Genomic DNA, 20,385 nt, shown 5'->3' on the forward strand with positions numbered 1-20,385 from the left:
GTTCAATTGACGTCCTAAACGGTGTAGCGCCACGGCGAAGCTATTGAATGAAGAGTCACGGGTGGGATTAGTAACGCCGACGATGATGACCCGTCGGGAGTGGCAAAGTGTCTATCTTGAAAGTGTCCCGGGTGTGTACAGTGCCATTCCCACCCATGGTTCCGCCCCATTTCCACTCCGAAAGCAAGCTCCAATTTTGTGTGGCCACTTTGGGCAATGGCCACAACCTTTAGCTGGTTTAAAATATTGACAACAAGCTAGGAAAGCCTCCTACTCTGCATAACAAACAGTAGGTGGTTTGGTAAGTAATTACATTTTATGGTTTGTTTCATAACAGACGGTGTACGTTTTATTTTAATGCAAACCCGAACCCGCTAGCTTTAGCAATCGGCCATCTAGCTTGGGGCTAAAGCGATCGTTAGCAAGATAGCTTCGTAGCGCAAATAACAGAAGAGAACGGCGATGTCAAAGGAAAAGAAACAGAGATTCATTCTCTACTCCGTTTTAAAACCAAATTGCAGTTTTACCACCCGTTGCCAGATTAATCTGATTGTTTCCAGTGCCTAATGTTCAACACCGGGATCTGAATTAACCGGTGTTCTCCCGATGTGTCAGTAAATAAAACCAGAGAACAAAGATATTTGCTCCACAGCTTCCTCAAATTAGCATTATTGCTGCAATTTAGGACCGCCAGTAGTGGTTTGACAATTTGACCACAAATATTTAGTTCTACGTAAAGAAAAAAAAATCGTGCGTTTATAATAATGATGATTGTCGTTTGATGTTCATGTTTATTGTCATTCATATTAACCATAATATTCTATGACACATTGTAGAAAGTGATTTGATCAGAAGTTGTGAAGTAATAGTACAGGTGTACATTCATTCGTTTGGTCCTTTTATAGACATTGGGTGTGAACATTTGGTTGTTCACCGGTTTTATTAAAGAATTTGAGTTATTTGATGTTGGGTATAGCACATATTGAAATTACCCCGTCACAATTGAAGAGACTGTCATAACCCAGCACAGTGACTTTTAATAATCTTCATAATATCCAACAAACATAGGTAAACAAACAGGGTAAACTTTTTGTTCTTAAAGCGGGCTTTCAACCAACGGATCTCGACTAGTGTGACCCTGGCACCCTTATTTTCCTACCCACCTTTAAAGATGTTGAAAACAATTAAGAACATTTTTGATATGAAACAGTACCTGAATGTGAAATTAGTTTGACATAGCCCCAAAAGCATATTCTCAGCCATGACCTTTGTTAGACAGAGGCTGAGCTGCACGTTTTGGTTTACAGCATTAACTAGTGGCTACAGGACACTGTAATTCTTTCTATCACTTACCTATCATGGCATGTTGCATAATGAATCTTTTTGAACTGCGGGCATGTAATAGTGATAGCATGTGATGTGATAGCGGGCATATTTATGTTATAAAAATAATATACTTTAACAAAACATACAATTTGAACATATATTAGAAAATATCTGTAAATAACTATACATTGCATGTGCAAGTTATGCAAAACACATCTAAGTAAATGTTTGAAACTGACAGTTAAAGCATTAACTACACATGTATTGTATTAAATACAACAATATAAATATTTCATCCTGGGTTAAACAATTATGTAATTATTTTTATTTTATTATGTACAGTTTGCACATTTCATTAAGTGATTCTTTTGTGTCTCACATTTTGAGAACCACCTTGCTAACACTTGCTAATGCACTTTTCCAGAGTATTCAGTACATTTTTTTCTACAGTTTTTCTCACTAATTCCATTCCTTTGCCAACTCAGATTATGAAGAAAGGAATGCAGAGAATTGCCTTGACAGTGTACTTTGCTTCTAGCAAAGCTGAAGACAAATACTCTAGTCTCATAACCTTATTTGAAAATGACTTTTAGTCTCAATATTTACTGTTTCTGATCCACTGTGATGCAGAAAATCTTGGTGAAGGCTTTACTTTGTGCCTTTCATTTTTGTTCGAGGCATGTTCTTTGGACTGATGTAGCAGAAAACAAACAGGGGAAAAACACGCTATTTTTAAAAGCTTGACTTATCTACTTGGAAAAAAAAAAAGCAGACAATTGTGTGATTGTGAATACTATTTGAGGAATTACACAGCTGTACCTGCTGCTCACATTTTGCAGGCTTCGGGAGGCGCGTTGACTGGTGAATGCATAGAGTCAAGAAGGTCAAGATTTGCGAGACTAAAGAGGGTATCTGGAAAAGGTATAGTGTCTCATTTTTACTCATGCCGATGAACATAGTTGGTCTAATTGATGTAGTTACAGTGGAACCTCCAAAGACAAGCACTCAAAATTTTGGGTGTTTAACAATGTATATCATTTAGAAAAGCACTTTGTCAGACATGCATGACATTTACTTCTGAATAGTAGTAAAGCCACAAGGGTGTGCCAGTGACTAGTATTAGTGACTGCTATCGGCTGCTTTTGCGAGTACTCAATACCTTGAAATCAGGCCGCCATTGGCCTGATACTAACACTTGGTATCTGTACTCGCCCATCCCTAGTAAATATTTCCCAGGAGTCAAACAAAATATAATGTAAATTGTAAATAATAAATAGAACCTATTATATATGAAAAGGGTCTGGCTGCTCCATATGCAAGTAATTACATATCTATTTTATTGACTACTCAATGCAAATGCAAAGAATAATGACGAGAGATTTCACGGTGGTGATAGTTTCACCTTGGACCAAAATATGGAGGAGATTGATTACAAAGATTAAGTGAGTTCAAATTAGTTTGGGCCTCACTAATCCTGAATGTGTCATGTTGAACGTTCAGCTGTGTTACAGTTAAGATGACGGCTGTGGACGGCCTATCGGACAGCACAGAGGTGGTGGAGATGGAGGACGTGCCCTCTCAGTTCTTTGTGGAGAAACACACGTGGGAAGGACTCCGTGACATCATCCATTGTAGCAGGAAGTACTCGGGCATGATCGCCAACAAGGCTCCACATGACTTCCAGTTTGTGCAGAAGAAGGATGAAAACGCTCCCCATTCCCACCGGTTATATTACCTCGGTTGGTTTCATGCCGTTTTTAAGTTGTGCTTTCTTTCAATTGCTCCCTTGTGCTGTTTTTTTATTTTTATTTTTTAAACCTATTGACCCCAAGTCATGCTCTTCTCTCTCCCTGTGCAGCACAAATATGAACTCATGACACGAAAACAATCACATCATTAAAATTCCCCTTGTCTCTGTTTTGAGTTGAAAGAGCCTTAGTGTCTTTTTCTGTGTATTTTATCAGGAATGCCTTACGGAAGCAGAGAGAACTCTTTGCTCTACTCAGAAATCCCAAAGAAGATCCGCAAAGAGGCGCTCTTAGTCTTGTCGTGGAAGCAAATGCTTGATCATTTCCAGGTGAGTTCCTACTAAACTTGGTTTGTTTAGCATTGGTAGCAATTCTGATATATTGATTATGAGTATAATTCGTTCTATGGCCACTCACAGACTCTTAAGTCGGCTCACTTGTATCTCAAGGCACCACTATAATCTGCATAATGTTTGTATCTACTTGTGTGTCAATGTTGAACTGTAAATGCATGTTTATAAGTTTACGACAGTCCCTAGGTTACAAATGGTGCGCAGGGGAGTTTGCAAACATTTGCTTTTACTTTGGAAAACAAGGACTGAATCCGTTGAACCAGTGTCAAAGAGGTTGTTGAGTACAGCATCAATCCCTCCTCACATAAGCAACAATAATTGGTGGATAAACAGTAATCGGAAGAAATGGTTTTGTGCTACAGTTGAATGAAAAATGATATCTACTTAATCGATTCTATTGATTAATCGATAGAATACTGTAATCGATTGTGAAAAAAAATCCAATGGTGACAACTCCAGTTGTCTCATTTTTTTAATCACAAAAAACTGGCATTTGAACATGAGCATTTTATATCAACTTGGAATCTGTCTTTGTGTTGATATTAATTGAGCATATGCTGTTGCTTGAAGGCGACGCCACACCAAGGAGCCTACTCACGAGAAGAAGAACTGCTGAGGGAGCGTAAACGCCTCGGCGCATTTGGAATCACCTCTTATGACTACCACACACAGACGGGCCTGTTCCTCTTCCAGGCTAGCAATAGTCTGTTTTACTGTCGCGACGGAGGCAACAATGGCCTCATTGTGAGTAGATGTTATTCAGTTTGACATCTTCCTTAATATCTCATTTATCCTGTAAGATATTCAGAAATGGTGTTCATTTCAAATCAGGCTAAACTCATTTTTGTCGTTTCTTTATCTCCACGTTCAAATATCCCACTTCTTTTCCTGTCTTCTGGTTTTAGCAGTCCGCACCTGTAAAGCCCGTGGAGATCAAGACCCAGTGCTCAGGCACCCGGATGGATCCAAAGATCTGCCCGGGAAACCCCGACTTCATAGCGTTCATTAACAATAATGACCTGTGGATAGCTAACATTAAGACTGGAGAGGAAAAGAGACTCACCTACTGTCACAAAGGTGGACAATGACATTTATTTTTGTTTACAGCATGACTCTATTTGCGAGTGGACGGGTTTTGACACTCTAGCATTTTCGTCATGGTTACCGGAACACATTTTCACACGCGTTTGAAAGAATCCAAATTATGATCCGGTGAAACCAAGGTTTTCTTGGGTGTTTACTTTTATTCCCACTCTTGATTCAAATTTCACTCACTTAAATCTAATTTTCTTAGTTTGGGCACGCAAGTCTTGGTCAGTTCTCTTCTGATCATCTTGTGTTTATGTAGGGTCTTGTTTAGGTGTCAATCATCCTCATCTTAATTTACCCTTTCCCTAACTCCAGGTGTGGATAACGTCAAAGAAGACCCCAAGTCAGCTGGTGTAGCAACATTTGTCATCCAAGAAGAGTTTGATCGTTTTACTGGCTACTGGTGGAATCCCTCAGCAGAGGAAGGTCAGCACATTCAAGTTCAGACAGCAACATTTGTCTTTTGTTGCTAATCTTTTGTATTTTTTTATGTTATCTTTAAAAGTCGCACACGTCCAATGTGATTTTTTGTTTTTCCTGCTAGATTCGAGCGGAGTGAAAACAGTGTATTTACTGTATGAGGAGGTAGACGAGACGGAGGTAGAAATTATTCATGTGCCATCTCCAGCACTGGAAGAGCGCAAAGCAGATGCATACAGATACCCCCGCACAGGTTCTTGCAGTCATATACACAACTATGGAGTACAACACCAAACTGTATTTAGTGTTACTTAATTGATCTTTTATTTTGGGATTTTTAGGTAGCAAAAATCCCCAGGCCACACTCAAACTTGCAGAGATCAAGACAGACCGTCAAGGCAGAGTGAGTCAGAGAGTGACTTGTTATTCTCTTCTCTTCAATGTCATCACCACGCACTTCTAATAATGTATATCTGTTTGGATCTGCAGATTGTGAGCATGCAAGATAAAGAGCTGGCCGTCCCCTTCACCTCCTTATTTCCAGGGACAGAATACATCGCCAGGGTAGGATGGACAAGTGACGGCAAATAGTAGGTGTTGATTCTGTTATATCAAGAGATTCAGTGTGGTACGCTGGTTTCCTTTTGTGGTATGTGAAAGAATCACTACCTAAGTACAGTTCGGTTGTATTAACTTTTAAACTAAATATTTTCAAGCTTCAGAACTGTTAATTGCAAAAATAAATTTACGAACCATTTTTATTACATTTTTCCAATCATATTAAATGTAGTTTTTAGGTATTGCTATATTTTGATTTTGGTCGTGGTGATTAGATAATCATGGAAAACGAATTATTTTGGTAATTGATTTCAAAAAGTGAAACTATATAGAGTCACAATTTTGTATGACTGGTGATGATAGCTTGCAACTAACAAAACCCCTTAATCTTAAGGAATGATAGTGTTACATAACAAGTAATCAAAGTAATTTAATAGAAATCAGCCAGGAATGGTCCTTCTGCAAAATATATATGTTTTGTGTTTAGCAACATTCTTGCACTTCTTTAAGTAAACAACTGAAATAAATGAAGTTGATTTTCTTTCTCTACATTTGGGAAAATAATGACGCTATAAATAATTTTGATTATAATGAAGTCCTAACGATATATCCTCCTTCCTCCTAGTGGCTGGGCAGTTTTGCTGGACCGCAGTCAGAGAAAACTGCAGCTTGTCCTGCTCCCTCCATCTCTCTTCATCCCGGTTTCAGATGATCCAGCTCAGAGGCAGGCCAGTCTGGAAGGAGTCCCTGCTAACGCACAACCATATATAGTCTATGAAGAGACCACCGACATCTGGATTAATGTACGTCCTTTATGTATTTATATTTACCTTCTGTGTGAGGCTTTTCTTTAGATACGGAACAAAAGTAGCACAAGCAAAGAGATGAATATTTTTAGAATCAATTATCTAACAGTTATCCCACCAATTAGTCAAGTAATTGGCATAACAATTTATTCAGTGATGAACTACAAAATGTGCACGTGAGATGAAAGTATTGTTGTTGTTCACTAGGGGTCCCAAATTTAACTTTTTACACTAATATCTGTGACTATTTGATTAATTTGATTGAATTCATCATTTTAGACCTAATAGTAGCATTGTGAGTTTTTTCAGAAATGTCTGTTAAAGTGCTAAAGTGTCCCTTTGACTCTTTTATTTTTTTTTTTTTTTTTATTATATTTGATTGTTATTGAAATGTTACCATGTCTGTAAATGAACCATTTGTGTATTTTTTTTTTTCTTTTTTCAGGTCCATGATACATTTTATTCATTAATTCAAACGTCAGATGAAGAGTTTAGTTTCATTTGGATTAATGAGACTAAAACGGGTTTCAGTCATCTGTATAAAATCACATCCCTGTTACAACCTAGTTGCTCCAAATGGACAGAGGATTACCAGCACATAGAAGGTGAGGATGAGTGCTTCTGTGTTTGCTCATTGTTAAGCCGGGAACTTTTATTGAAAAGGTTTTTTTTTGTCTGTTTGTTTTTAATGACTAGGACAATTTAAATGTGCGATCAAGGAGGAAGTTGCGTTGACCTGCGGAGAATGGGAAGTGCTTGCCCGGCATGGGTCAAAGGTAAAATAATCTACATACATCCTGGTATGATACATACAAATACAATTTCACATGTTTGATTGACTGAACCCATCCAACTTTCTCCTAAAAAGAATCCACTATGGCTGCAATTTTCTTTTCATTTTAATTTGGAGTTTGACTCGAGTTTACCACGTTTTCCCTCTTTATTAGATCTGGGTAAATGAGATTACAAAATTGGTGTATTTCCAAGGCACCAGAGACACTCCACTGGAGCATCACCTGTATGTGGTCAGCTATGACTCACCAGGGGATGTGGTCAGACTAACCAAGCCTGGCTTTTCTCATAGCTGCTCCGTTAGTCAAGTGAGATATTATTGTTATTATTAACCGAGTTCTTTGTTGCTGCCTATCTGACTTCCTCCGCTGTATCTCCTCTCTCGTTTGGCAGAACTTTGACTTTTTTGTCAGCCACTACAGTAATGTGAGTACACCTCCCTGTGTTCATGTCTACAAATTGACCAGCCCAGAAGGTGATTCCTTTCACACCACACCTGAAGTCTGGGCCAGCATGATGGAGTCGCCAGGTAAATAATGGCTTCTTTCAACTTAGTCACCCTGTTTCAGAAACTTGAACTTTTCCACTTCTTTTATGATTTAATATCCAATAAATATGTGAATATTTCATGGTTGCAGTTTGGTGGTACGCTCAATAGACAAGACTCAAATATTCACACATTTTCTTCAGTAGCTGTCTGGTTAAGTGTGAAGGTCGCGTACTAGTTCGTCACTTAAATTTCAAAGCAATCACTACAACTGGGGCAAAGTGTAGTTGATTATATCAAGGACTATGAAAAGCTATTTTTAGTCTCATAAGCGCCCAGCAAACAATTTGGACCATATTGAGTGCTTTGTGTCAAAGTTGATGTTTGTGTAATTCACTGGCGCAACTACAGAAACAGACATTTGACGGTGCATTTGTGTGTCTGTCAGGTTGCCCAGGAGATTACAACCCGCCTGAGATTTTTGACTTTCCCAGTAAGTCTGGCTTCCGGCTTTACGGCATGGTTTACAAGCCTCACAACCTGCAGCCCGGCAGGAAGCATCCGACTGTGCTCTTTGTGTATGGGGGCCCACAGGTTTGTGTCTAGAAGCGTTCTTTGTTGGGCCATGCCGTCACGCACTCACTTACTGTAGATCTGCTGTGTTGTGTTTGTTTTCTCAGATGCAGTTGGTCAACAACTCCTTCAAGGGGATGAAGTACCTCCGCCTGAACACGCTGGCCTCATTGGGCTATGCTGTAGTTGTCATTGATGGAAGGGGGTCATGTCAGAGGGGCCTTGAATTTGAAGGCGCTCTTAAAAACAAAATGGTAACGTAAATTTAAAGTTACTTTTTTTTTTTTTTTACGACTTTTTAGGACTGCCAATGTAAGCTTCGTGGCCATTAATGCCAATTTAAGGAGCACAATGAATTGTTTTCCTCAGGGACAAGTGGAAATCGAAGACCAGGTGGAGGGCCTGCAGTATGTGGCCGAGAAGTTTAACTTTGTAGACCTCAGCCGTGTGGCCATCCATGGTTGGTCTTATGGCGGCTTCCTGTCTCTCATGGGCCTCATCCAGCGACCTAACGTATTCAAGGTTAGAAGGCCTAAATATTTTGTGCTGATGCTGTTTTGTCTAGACAAAACAACAAAATTTAATGCAGACCACAGCTTGTCTGCATGTTGGGTGTCAAGTACAGTAGTATTAGATTAAACAAGATTAAAGTTGTAACTTTGAAGAGAAGGATGCCTCTAAAACGTCTCTTTTCAAGATTTTTTTCAAGAAGTCATTTACTTTTGAAAGTCACATAGATGTGGATGTCCAAACCCGTTATAAATTTTGCCATTCAGCTTTTTGTGGTGAAGTTGTGCAAAACGTTCTGAAACATTGAACAGTTGAAGATGTGCTTTCAAAAGTTTGAAACAGGTCAAATGAACTCTAAAGATTTGAGTAAATATTAAGTTCATTCTGAACTTTCACCCTCAATATCCAGTTTTTTGATTAGTGAATGTTAGAATAGTTGTAGTTTCAATTTCTGCCCACATGGTGTCAGTGTTTGACAAGGCATCGAAACACAGGAAAGTCCAATGAAGACGCCAAGGAGTTTGTGAAGCTGAGCACCACCAAATGTACAATCATGCTGTCCCATACCATTATGCTATATAAGAAAGTCATTTTGCTTGATTTGATTTGATTTCTTGTACCGCTTGGTGCCTCTGTCAGCTGGCCATTGCAGGTGCCCCGGTGACTGTATGGATGGCGTATGACACGGGCTACACGGAACGCTACATGGACGTGCCCGAAAACAACCAGCAGGGCTACGAGGAAGGCTCTGTGGCTCTGCACGTGGACAAGCTGCCCAGCGAGTCAGTTTAATTGTTTCTGTAGCGCTTCATGTCTGTCCTTTTTTAAATCAGCATGTCAAAGATTGACGTGACTGTAAATCTTACTTACATAGTGTATACGAATTGAGCATTATTGACCGTTACTGTCATTCCAGGCCCAACCGTTTGCTGATTCTACACGGATTTCTAGATGAGAATGTGCACTTTTTCCACACCAATTTCTTGGTGTCACAGATCATTCGTGCTGGGAAGCCCTATCAACTTCAGGTAACTATTACACACACTAAGACATTGACAATAGAACAATCGTGAATGATATCTTATTTGTACCTGTCTGCATTGCAGGTCTACCCAAACGAGCGACACAGTATCCGTTGCCCAGAGTCTGGAGAACACTATGAGATAATGCTGTTGCACTTTCTACAACAATACCTCTGAGATGATACAAAATGTCCTCCTCCTCTCTTCAGCTCAGTGCCCGACTGGACACTTGCTGTCCGCCTTCTCAGATCACAAACTTAAATCCCGTGACCCCTCATTTGTCTGTTGCTGTTTCACCTTTTTTTCTCTTTCGTGTGCAGTGTATGCTGTCGTTCACCAATGCAGCGATTTGGTGAACAAGGACATTTGGAATTGTATGTGCAGACTGTGTCACACAGAGTGATCATATTCACTCTCTTCTTCTTCTTCCTCCTCATCTTTGCCACCCTGCCCGCTTTGAAATTGTGTCTTTTACCCACTTGTGTCAGTAGTAGGAAAGAGCAGTTCACGGATATTAAAATGGAAATCTACATACATAGTTGCACACCTTATACAGTACATAATATATGTGTTAAATACAGTTTATTGCAGACGAGCAGAAATCTCCATACCTAATGTGAGTCGGTGTATGTAACAAGAATCGGAAGAAAGTCTCTTCCCATGTCCACTTGTTTTAAGCGTGTTTAAAATAAAATATTTTTATGAATTTTTATTATTATTTTAAATGAAATCTGACAGAGGCCAACTCATTGCTGTTTTTTGTCCCCTTACATTACATCGTTCAAGATATCTGCTTGCCTTCTCAACACATAATTTATATTGGCCAAAGTTTCTTTTGACTTTGATCATTCGGTATTTGCTTTTTTTTTTTTTTTTTTTTTTACTGCAATACAGCCGGCAGAAGGTTGAGCACTGGAGGCTTACAAACAGCTTTGTACCACCAGAATACAATTTGTACATGACAATAAATAAATGGATGAATCAATCACAAGCTTCAATCACAATCTGTTGTCTAAAATATGTGTACTATTGAACTATGCCACTTAATAGATTGTATTTACTCATGACCTTGTCTACCTCGGTGAACACCTGTTCAGAAAATGGCTTTTCAGCACTCGATTCACATCGCAGATGTTTGTTATCTTGTGGAGAGGACAGTTGCCATGGCAACCTGTTGATCTTACAAATACAAAAGCATACAAATGCAGGCAATCTGCTGCTCTCATCTGTAAACTGCGTGCTACTCTTACGATGAGACACTTTTATGATCAAAGGAGTGAAATTATGATGATCAATAACAAATAAAATATCAATTTAAAACATAAAATTCAATCAAATTTAAAATGAATTTATTTATTGAATGTTTTATTTTATTTATTTTTTTAGGTGCAAGTTTGCAGTTATGTATAACTTTTAAAGGGGAGTTCAAGTCAAAAACGTTCTATCCGCCCTTATTAGTCTAAACCCAGTAACATTGTGTTTATGGAATATGAGCAGCAAAATCCATTGATCGCTAACCAGCTCAGGTAAGCACGGTGCTCTTCAGTTTCTCTGGCCAGGTCCGATTAAATGTGGCACGTGACTGCCTGGACTTGACGCTGGTGTGCCAAGTGTCCTGCCAGGTTAACTGAGAGCCTTCAGATCAGCTGTTGCAGAGGTTGATCCCTCTCCAAGCATGTTAACCGTAAACTTGATGTAGAGGTGATCAAGATCAAGAAAATTCAAGTAGACACAGTTAAGAAGTTGCTTACTTCAAGGTTAATTAGTTGTAATTGGCGAAAGGAGCTAAGTACAAACACTTTGTTCTGCTGTACTTAAATAAATTTGTCAGTACTATCTATCTATCTATCTATCTATCTATCTATCTATCTATCTATCTATCTATCTTAGTTGTACAAGACACGCTAATGTTAATTATATTCAATTAATTAAAATGGATGGGTTATCTATTAAAATTATTAATATTAAAATGTATCTTGGTCTAATCTTATAATATAAAAAATGGCATTTGAACAAATGTGTGTAGAGTGTAGACTTTTTAAATCACATTTAACATTTACTCTCTGACCATGATTGTTAGGTTAGTTGAAGTGATTCGTCCTTACTGATTGGCGAACAGTCCCAGTTGTGAAATTTTGTTTTTGAAGTGTTAATTGGTTTTAAAAGAAAATATTCAGATAACACACACAAGGCAGCAATGGTTTAACCCTATTTTATTGGCTACTGAAGGCCAAAAAGGTCTCTTAAAAAACACAGATTAAACAAGACAATATAAATTACAAATATAAGATCTTTCTTTTGACAGCATTTAAATAAGAAAAAGTAACATAAGACAAATGACATTATTCCTTGTTACACTGTGGTACAATATTGGTAAAGAAGTCAATATGACTTAAAATTGTGCAAATCTCCACCCTTAAAAATAATGAAGAATATACATTATGTGATTGAGTAGGTGGAATGGTTTTCAATGACGTTGTGTGAAGCTCATAAAGGAAGCGAAGAACATCTTTAAACATCATCAAGCGTCAGTGTACAGTGATTTCAACTTTACATCATAGTTTTCTATACTTCTATTTCGTCATGTTCATGCAAGAGGGTGCTTTTTTGGTTATCAAAAAGTCACATCTTGGTCCATATCACTGGCCTCTTAAAAAAATAAACAAATTTCCTTGCTGGAATTGATCATCTGTATAGCGATCTAATGCCTGATGCAATCTGGTGGAAAATATAAACAACCCCAGCAATTGTCAAGAGTCAAGAATAAAACCCATTTTCATCTTCATGGGTTTTCATTGGCCAAATGTGTCCACGATTGAGCCAAAAGGTTCAATTTGATGTAAACAGTACAGTACATTATTGATATATATATATATTAAAGAGCTGAAGTTGGAAATCAGAAAATCAGACAAATACCTCCAATCCTTGGGATGTTTTGCAGTAACACAGCTAAAATAAAATAAAAGGAAGCAAATTGTACTTAAAAAGCCCAGATAGGTTAAATTTGCCTGAAAAAAAACTATAGACCAGCTTTTTTTTAGCTGGCTTTGCATTAACGTTGCAGATTCTCAGCCTCCAAACAACTGCTGATGAGCTTTGACTTGTTGGGAAATTCTGGTCGGGTTGGCGGTGCAGCGGACGTGCTGCGACTCGCAGTAGTCAAAACCTTCCCACTTGTTGCCGATTTCCCATCTGTGACTCGGGAATGCAGGGAAAGGAATACGCGCCCTCTTTTCCCGCATCTATGTTGAGGGCCTTGGCTGAGGAGTGAGGGTGAAAACCTCCACCACATGAACCAAGTTTAACAATAGAGAAAGAATAGTCCCAAATCTACATCTTTCTCCCCCCTCTTTTGTCTTGACCTTGCCATGTGTCTTTTGCTTTAAGATTTCCCCTCGATCACAGCAGGGGCGATCATCATCATGCTGGATTTGAGAGGGTAGTAACGCCCCCTCCAGGTCTTCCAGAAGATTCCCTGCTTTCTCTGGTGCCGCTGTTTGGGTGGCGGGCTCTGGAAGAATCGCCCATTGAGGTTGGACTGACCACAGCTACTGAACCACCAGCCACCTACGATTGAAAAAAAGGGGAAGCAGGTTAGATGAGAACTGAAAGTCCACGTGTTGCTACTCCGTTTGTGTTCAGCACTGGCATCAGTGATAGTGTCTTTTAGCCCATCGATTGCCTTTTGCATTGGCATTACGCTAGTGGAGGTAGCTAAACACACCAAATGTCATTTTCTTTATCTTATGTTTAAACTTTAACTGGAAGTGGCAATAAACAGCATGAAAAAAAAATATCATTTTGTTGCTATTAACAAGCATAGGTGTCCTTCAAAAATCTCACCGGAAAGATGCTTGGCGCAGTTGGAGTCCATTTTTTGGTCGTTGTCATGGTCGCGGGTGGAGAAAGGCAGACCGGAAGCGGTGTCGGAGCCCAGCGAGCTTTCTAGAGGACTGAATGTGTCGTCCTGGATCTGGAGCGAGTACTTGCTCTCCGCTCCACCCAGTTGGAAAGGTAGGCGGATGGACGCTAAGTCATCCCCCCAGTCGGACAGCTTGATTTTCAGGATGTAGCCGCCGTTCTTGGCGATGGAGTAGATCTTTTCCAATCCTAACCAGAACTCGCCTAAAAAAGCAAACAAAAAAAACGGTGGTCAGTGGAATGGCAGCCAAGGTCGTCACAGCTTTAAGACTTTAAGGATTGAGGAACCACAGGAATGAAAATGTGACGAGGTGCAAATTTACCATTGAGGCTGCCAAAGCCTTTCTCATAGGCAGACCACAGCTGGTCAAAATCCACAGAACCATCCTGTCGCTTTTGGACCACAGTCCATCCGCCATCTGGGTAGAAAAAAATTGTGTCATTTTCAAGACTAACATAGAATTTCAACTGGAAACTTAAGCGCAATAAATGTTCCCCCTCCACTCACCAGCTGTCATCTCACAGAAGACTGGGAAGGGGTCCATGTTTTCTGGCTGGATGGTATAGACCCCGCTGGTGGTCTCCCCTCGCAGGAACAGCTCATGGCAGTCTGATGCCATCTCTGGAAGAGGGAGAAAAATAACAGGTCAATAAATTTTTACTAAATTCCAAAATGCTTCTTACACACATCAAATAATAATATTTTTTTTGTACTCATAAGTAGGTCACTGAAAGTAGTGTTGGCAAATAAAACTATCCTTCCAAGTTGTCTTATCTTGGCAATAGAACACAATGTCTGACATGGTCTTTGACCCTGTAACAACCACTGCAGAGATTGTGTGAGAACTTGTCCCGTGGCTATCAATATGACCTTTCTCCCAGTTCCCAAGCATGCTTCCCTAAGTCAATTGCCACTCTCCTTTAAATTCCTCGAACCGCCATCCTAGGCAATTCCCCCCGCCCCCCCATCCCACAGGAATGCCTTCTCCACGTGCGAAGCAGCCTGTTGGTGACGTAGGCGTGCATGGCTGGTGCATGCTTTGTACATGGCCGACACATGCTTTGTGCATGCTCGGCGAGTTATGGGCCTACAGTTGTATTTGTAGTGAGGCGTCTTTTAGGCCTGTCACGTGTCTAATCAATACATTGATTGAAATTTACAACTTTGTATCATTCACCTCTTATATTGGTATGCAATTTATTTTTCTTATAAAACTTTTTATAAAAATAATTGTTATATTTTTTAAATTAATTGATGTTAATTGTTTAATTCCTACTTAATTTCCATGTTTTGTACTTGATGTGATTTCATGTCTCAAGTTACCAGACACAACATACGAAGCGCCTATCCAATTACATGTCAATCGTCTCGGTTATCCTCTTGTTTATTGTTTAAGTGCAGGCCTCATTTACATTTATCGACCTTTACCCCAGAAGCATGAACCCTTGGCGAGCTGTGACTGTGTGGCGCTTCAGGGCAGGGGGTTCTTATGAACTTTAGCATACTTCTTAGTCATTAAGATGAGAGCACCGGAGGAGGAGGAGGTGGGTGTTGTTTGCGAGAATGGGGGAGGAGGAGGAGGGATGTCTGACTCCCTGACAGAACTGGGTGAAAGGTTGCTTGTTGTTCAGGGATGCACATGATAGCAAGCGGGATGTTGCCAATAATGTACTGAAGATATGTGTACAAAGTTCACAGATATGTGTACAGGCAGGCGTAAGAACAAATTGTATTCCAGGGAAGTCTTGTATACAATAATCAGCGGGAGTATAATCCGCTTTCCGTGCGTGACCCCGAATGACTGTTCTTGAGACCGAAGAACTTTCCCCCACTTGACATTTTGCCAGAGAGATTTTTAGCAAAGAAATATAGCACTGCACTGCACTGTATTACATAAAAAGAGAACAAAATAAATACACAAGTGTCATTACTGAACGTGTTGTAGTATTTGTTTGCTGGTGCTCCAAAAATAAACTTGCTTAACCTCTTTTAATCTTCTATTGTCCTGTCCTAATTAAGGCGCTCAAATTAGGTCTGCCAAGTGTTGGAGTCAAGCTGGGCAAAGGAGCGTGTTTTCAAATTGATTCTGTTCCTTGATCGTAATTGCGAGTGACTTAAGCTTCTTTGGTGGCTTCACTCAACAGATGGTCAGCCACATTTGGCGTCAGATTGTGTGCCACTTAAGGCGGCGAGTCAGAACTGATTTCGGACGCCTTTTGGCTTTTACTTACCGACTGGTGAGTCGCGTTGCTCTGCGCCGCCGCTTGGAATGAAGCCTTCGGTGTTGGTGAACGACCTTTGCCTTGACTGTTGAATCTGGAAGGAAAAAAACACACATTTGATATTTTGATCTCCCAGTGTTGTTACTTTCCAGGTGATAATATAATTTTTTTAATGTAATTACAGTTTCAAATGTGCAATTTATTTTTGGGCCCTTGAAAACTCACTTATTTACTGTCTATGTACACAATTTGGTGGCATCTTGATGCCAACAATCTTTTAAAATTAGTTGAGTAACTTCAATTAGACAGAAATAGTTTGCTGCCATTTAACTAATCAATTTGAAGATTAGTTTTTTTATCATCACGTTTTTATTTGTGAAAACAATACAATAATAATACAATAAATTTTAATGGTGTGAAAGTTGCTTGGGTAGTCGGAAAAATTGATACATTTAGCAGGCAAAGTGCTAAACTGGCATCAACGTGCTCACCTGACTTTGCAGGGTTCTAATGCGCACGTTCTGCTTGTCGAGCTTCTCCTGCTGCAGTTTCATTCGTGCCATCAGATCGTCGATGCGTCTGTTTTGAGCCTCCAGCATTATCTAAAAGAAACAATACATGCATTAATTCAAAAATTGGCATTTGATCATAATCAATAAGCCTTTTTCCTTTATATTTTTTTTATTGCACCTTTGCGTAAAATTGGCTTAATCTGCAGACACCGGCATTTGTTCATTGCAACAAAGTGAAACTGTACCATTTTCCCTCCACCCGGCCCACGGGTGGTTATGTAATAGAGAGTGCGGATGTGTCCAATACACACTGCTTAGAAAAGTTTCAGTCGGCTACACTGCCTTGTTTCCATGCACGTACAACACGTATAACACGTACATCGCGAGACGCTGGAGACCCAACCCCCACTCCAGCGCTTCTACACTTCTACACACGTATATTTCTAGCCACATTATGGATCATTTGTGCCCAAAATATTTTGTGGTCACAATTTAATAATCTGTAACCACAAGTTATTCAATTCTAGCCATGGATGAATATAGCATGCACACAAAATACTCGTAAATATTAGCCGCCAAGTATTGCAATGTGTTCACAAAATAAAAAATTTATAGTATTCTTATCATTCCTGGACAAATAGGTAAACAAATCAAGCGCACCTTCGTGCAGGACATCCTGGTTCTAATGGAGGTGCGCTTCATTTGTTTGGCAAGCTGTCCTGAGTTTGGAAGAATACTAAACACTCAAATGGGTATTTTATGCGCACGTGACGTCATATCATAGATTTTTCCACAAATTTTATCTGTGTCACGACAGGGACTGTGTAGCTTTCCCTTATTGAATTTTGTGAAGCACCTTGTGAGTCCCGTCTATGAAAAGTTCTCAATGGTAAAAGTCTTCTTACCTGGATGCTGTGTGCATCTGTCCCATTCTTCATGTCCCCCTGTACCGAATTTTCCAGACTCTCCTCCAGCCGGCTCAACCTGTCCTTCAATGCCGCCCTCTCCTGCCGCATCTCGTCCGTGGTCTCCCTCAGCTCGGCCGTGACATTGAGCAGCTGCCCCTCTCTGTCCTCCAGCCCCCGGGCCCGAGCCTTCAGGGCCTCCCCCTCGGCCCTCAGCCTCTGGCTCTCCTTGCCCAGCTCGCCGACGGTGCGGTTGTAGACCTTGAGCTTGGTGAAGATGTCCCTCATCTGGACTTTGGTTTTGTCCACATGCTCCTTGAGACCCTGGCCCAGCTGCAGGAGGCCGTGGGCAATGACATTGACATCGTCCCAGGCTGCGAACGACACACGTTTCTCCTTCTCCGTGCTCCCTTTCTTCTCCAGTGGAAAGCCCGTGGCCATGATGAGCACCAGGCACAGAGTCAGAGTGGCTAGCGTGGTCTTCATTGTCTCCAAGTGTCTGTCTCTTCTCTCTTTTGGCTTTGGATGTTCGAGCTGTGGCTCCTGGCCGGACAGTCAAAGCTCAGATGTTATATACTTCCACAGCCCTCGTGTCTAAGCTGCAAGCGGCTCGTCATTGGTTCCCTCAGGAGAAGGAGGGCCGCACCCTCGCTCAGATTTCTGTCCCTCCTCCACCTCTCTGTTAGCCAGGCGGAGGGGGATCATGATTGTATGAACCCATCGTCTCGTGAGAGATATCCTGTAGGTTCATTGTACAATGTGGGATTGATTTACCCGTATCAAAATCTACAGGGAAGTTCAAAGTTCATATGTCCTATATGCTTTTTTTTTTTTTTACAGTATACAAGGAAGACCAAATTCAGTGTTGTACAATCCTTGGCAACACTTATGCCATGTCCATTCTAAGAGGATGTTCATTCAGGTGTTTCAATTAGAAGAAGAAAAAACAGCAGATCATATAAATGACAAAAAACTAATTTCAAATGGCAACTTTCTACCTTTAACAATCAGGAATTAAAAAAAAAGTGGTAGTCAGGGACAGTTACATTTTTAGACTAAATATGGAATCATTCAATTTTGAGGAATACAATTATGGAATCACCCTGTAAATTTCTATTCCCTAAACTAATAGCTGCATCCGATTAGCTCTGCTTTCTAATACACTTTGGATCAAGTGGACTGAAATTTCTTAAGGAAAGTAAAATCATTACGTAATGTTACAAAAAATGTTAGTTGTTCACAGGCCTCAACCAAGAACAAACAACACAGAAAGGTTGTTCAAGGGTTGGGGAGTCGTACACTGGGATGAAAAATTTCATTGCATTATAGTCTCGTACAAAAAAAATCAAATTGTTCAACTTCTATCACCAGAGAAATTACATTCAATTGTCATCAACCAATAAGAGAATTTTTTAAAAATCTGCGTCAATTGATTGCCACTTAAATCAAGATAACAATGATGGAAATGGAAAACATTTTCCAATTAGTGGGTTTCACACCCAAAAAAACAAACACAAAATTTGCTGCTTCGAGAGAATATTTGAATGACATTCCCTTTCTTTTAAGTTTTAATGTGTTTAAAACAAAGTCTGCTGGGAAGCTGAACCAGTGTGAGAATTAGGGGAAAGTTCACAGCACAAAAAAAGCTAGGGCCACATTACACGCACTTTTTTTTTTACACAACCTCTGCTGGGAGTTTTGTGTGATGCAGGACCACAGCACAAAGACTGAGCAGACAAAGTAGGTGAAAGGTAACCGCTGACTGCTGACTGTGCCTGCGGGGGAAAATCGGAGCAGCAGAGGAATTATAGGGCCCTTGCTTATGTGTCTGGAATGTGATAAATACACTTTATGCTCACAAAAGCCTCGGAAAAGCGTGTGTGTTTTTTTTCCGCCAGGATAGCTAAAAGCTGCTGATTTCCTGGCAGAAAAATAAAATCTTCTCTCTGTTCTTACCCATTTACAAGAAACATTTGATGCATATGAGCCAATTAGAGAAAAAGGTTATTTTTGTTTTGTTTTTATGATAAAATTGCCAATGGAAATACATTGTCGTATCTGTAAAATGCCGTTTTTGATCCAGCCAACAAACGAATCGTATAGAAATGAGGCTAATGTCAAGTATTGATTGGTCAGATCAATCCTTCCATCATGGATTGAATCATCAATATCCATTATGAATCCCAAGTTTTATCTCAAGAATCAGCATGGTTGAGGAACAGTGTATTAAAAAAAAAAAACCCTCAGTAATGTGAATGGAAATAGTCAGGAATTTTTGTGGCGTGGTTAATAATCAGTGACTGATCTACACCTCAGCACAGCTGCTTATTCAATTTCCCAAAATGGCCGCTCCCATCGCAACCGGCATGCTGACCTTTTACACAGATTCCAAGCAAGGAACATCTGTAAATCCCCAGCACCCCCCACCCCCTTTTTCTTAGTCATGTAGCAGGGGACGAAAAGTGGGTGGAACAAAAGAGTGCTAGAACATGTGAAAGACAACTTATCCATTTTATGAATATTACATATAACGTATTACATTAATAGAAGTCGTATCTTCAATCAGAGGCAGCCAAGGCCTCTGCGGGGCCCGACGCAATAAAATAGCATGCCAAGGAAATGTGTAAATAATGGTTTAAGTGTAAGGAAGTACCTGAAATAAGGTGATAAAATGGCAAAAAACAACAAAAAGTGAAATGGCTATAAAACAACTATTTGACATTGCTTAAAAACCTCTGTTACAAAATCTTCATGCTTCCTTCCTTCTATTAATGACCCATTTATCCTCGCCTATTACTCGATATGAATGAAAGGCAGTGTTGATTATGTTACTTGCGCTAATTACATGCTATTGATTTATTAGCGTGACTCTGCAGAGATCTGGATTACTTTTGACAGACAGGCAGACAAAGACCAGCACAAAGAAGGGTTTAAAATAATTAAGAATTAATTACATGTTGCTAGGTGGTAAGTAATAATCTGAAATTCTGCCAGAATATTTGTACAATTAGTGCAAAGTGATGTATGATGATGCATAATGATGAATGATGCACCGCCCAAAACAGCCTACTGGAACGCCTGAACTTTATTTAGGGTTAATCAGAGGTACTTTTAAAGGTGGTGGGGATGTGTTTGTTCAC

The 20,385-nt window shown here is 39.9% G+C and overlaps 2 protein-coding genes across 3 annotated transcripts; one reads left to right on the forward strand and one right to left on the reverse strand.

Annotated features, from left to right (window-relative positions):
- The first annotated feature begins 65 nt into the window (after positions 1-65).
- Positions 66-10,669, forward strand: LOC147046479 (dipeptidyl peptidase 9-like). 2 transcript variants are annotated; one of them, XM_085929815.1, is made up of 21 exons: positions 66-301; positions 2,166-2,247; positions 2,827-3,065; positions 3,291-3,403; positions 3,998-4,171; positions 4,336-4,504; positions 4,832-4,942; positions 5,061-5,189; positions 5,278-5,339; positions 5,426-5,526; positions 6,120-6,297; positions 6,746-6,905; positions 6,997-7,076; positions 7,248-7,400; positions 7,486-7,621; positions 8,028-8,173; positions 8,260-8,406; positions 8,522-8,674; positions 9,302-9,444; positions 9,579-9,690; positions 9,769-10,669. In XM_085929815.1, exons 2-21 carry the CDS (start codon positions 2,192-2,194, stop codon positions 9,859-9,861), a joined length of 2,655 nt encoding a protein of 884 aa, XP_085785941.1. In that variant the 5' UTR covers positions 66-301; positions 2,166-2,191; the 3' UTR covers positions 9,862-10,669. The 2 variants fall into 2 exon arrangements, with proteins under 2 accessions (XP_085785941.1, XP_085785940.1); XM_085929814.1 differs by having other exon boundaries at positions 68-301; positions 4,333-4,504.
- Positions 10,670-11,880: 1,211 nt separating this feature from the next.
- Positions 11,881-17,844, reverse strand: angptl4 (angiopoietin-like 4). Its single transcript, XM_085929817.1, has 7 exons — positions 17,246-17,844; positions 16,320-16,430; positions 15,838-15,922; positions 14,114-14,227; positions 13,929-14,024; positions 13,528-13,809; positions 11,881-13,251 (listed from the first exon to the last, which is right to left on the reverse strand). The coding sequence occupies exons 1-7, from the start codon at positions 17,729-17,731 to the stop codon at positions 13,067-13,069; spliced, it is 1,359 nt and encodes a 452-aa protein (XP_085785943.1). The 5' UTR covers positions 17,732-17,844; the 3' UTR covers positions 11,881-13,066.
- Positions 17,845-20,385: the final 2,541 nt, after the last annotated feature.

Source organism: Syngnathus leptorhynchus, chromosome 14 (assembly GCF_054491065.1).
Source record: "Syngnathus leptorhynchus isolate UIUO chromosome 14, UIUO_Slep, whole genome shotgun sequence".
Classification (NCBI taxonomy): Eukaryota; Metazoa; Chordata; class Actinopteri; order Syngnathiformes; family Syngnathidae; genus Syngnathus; species Syngnathus leptorhynchus.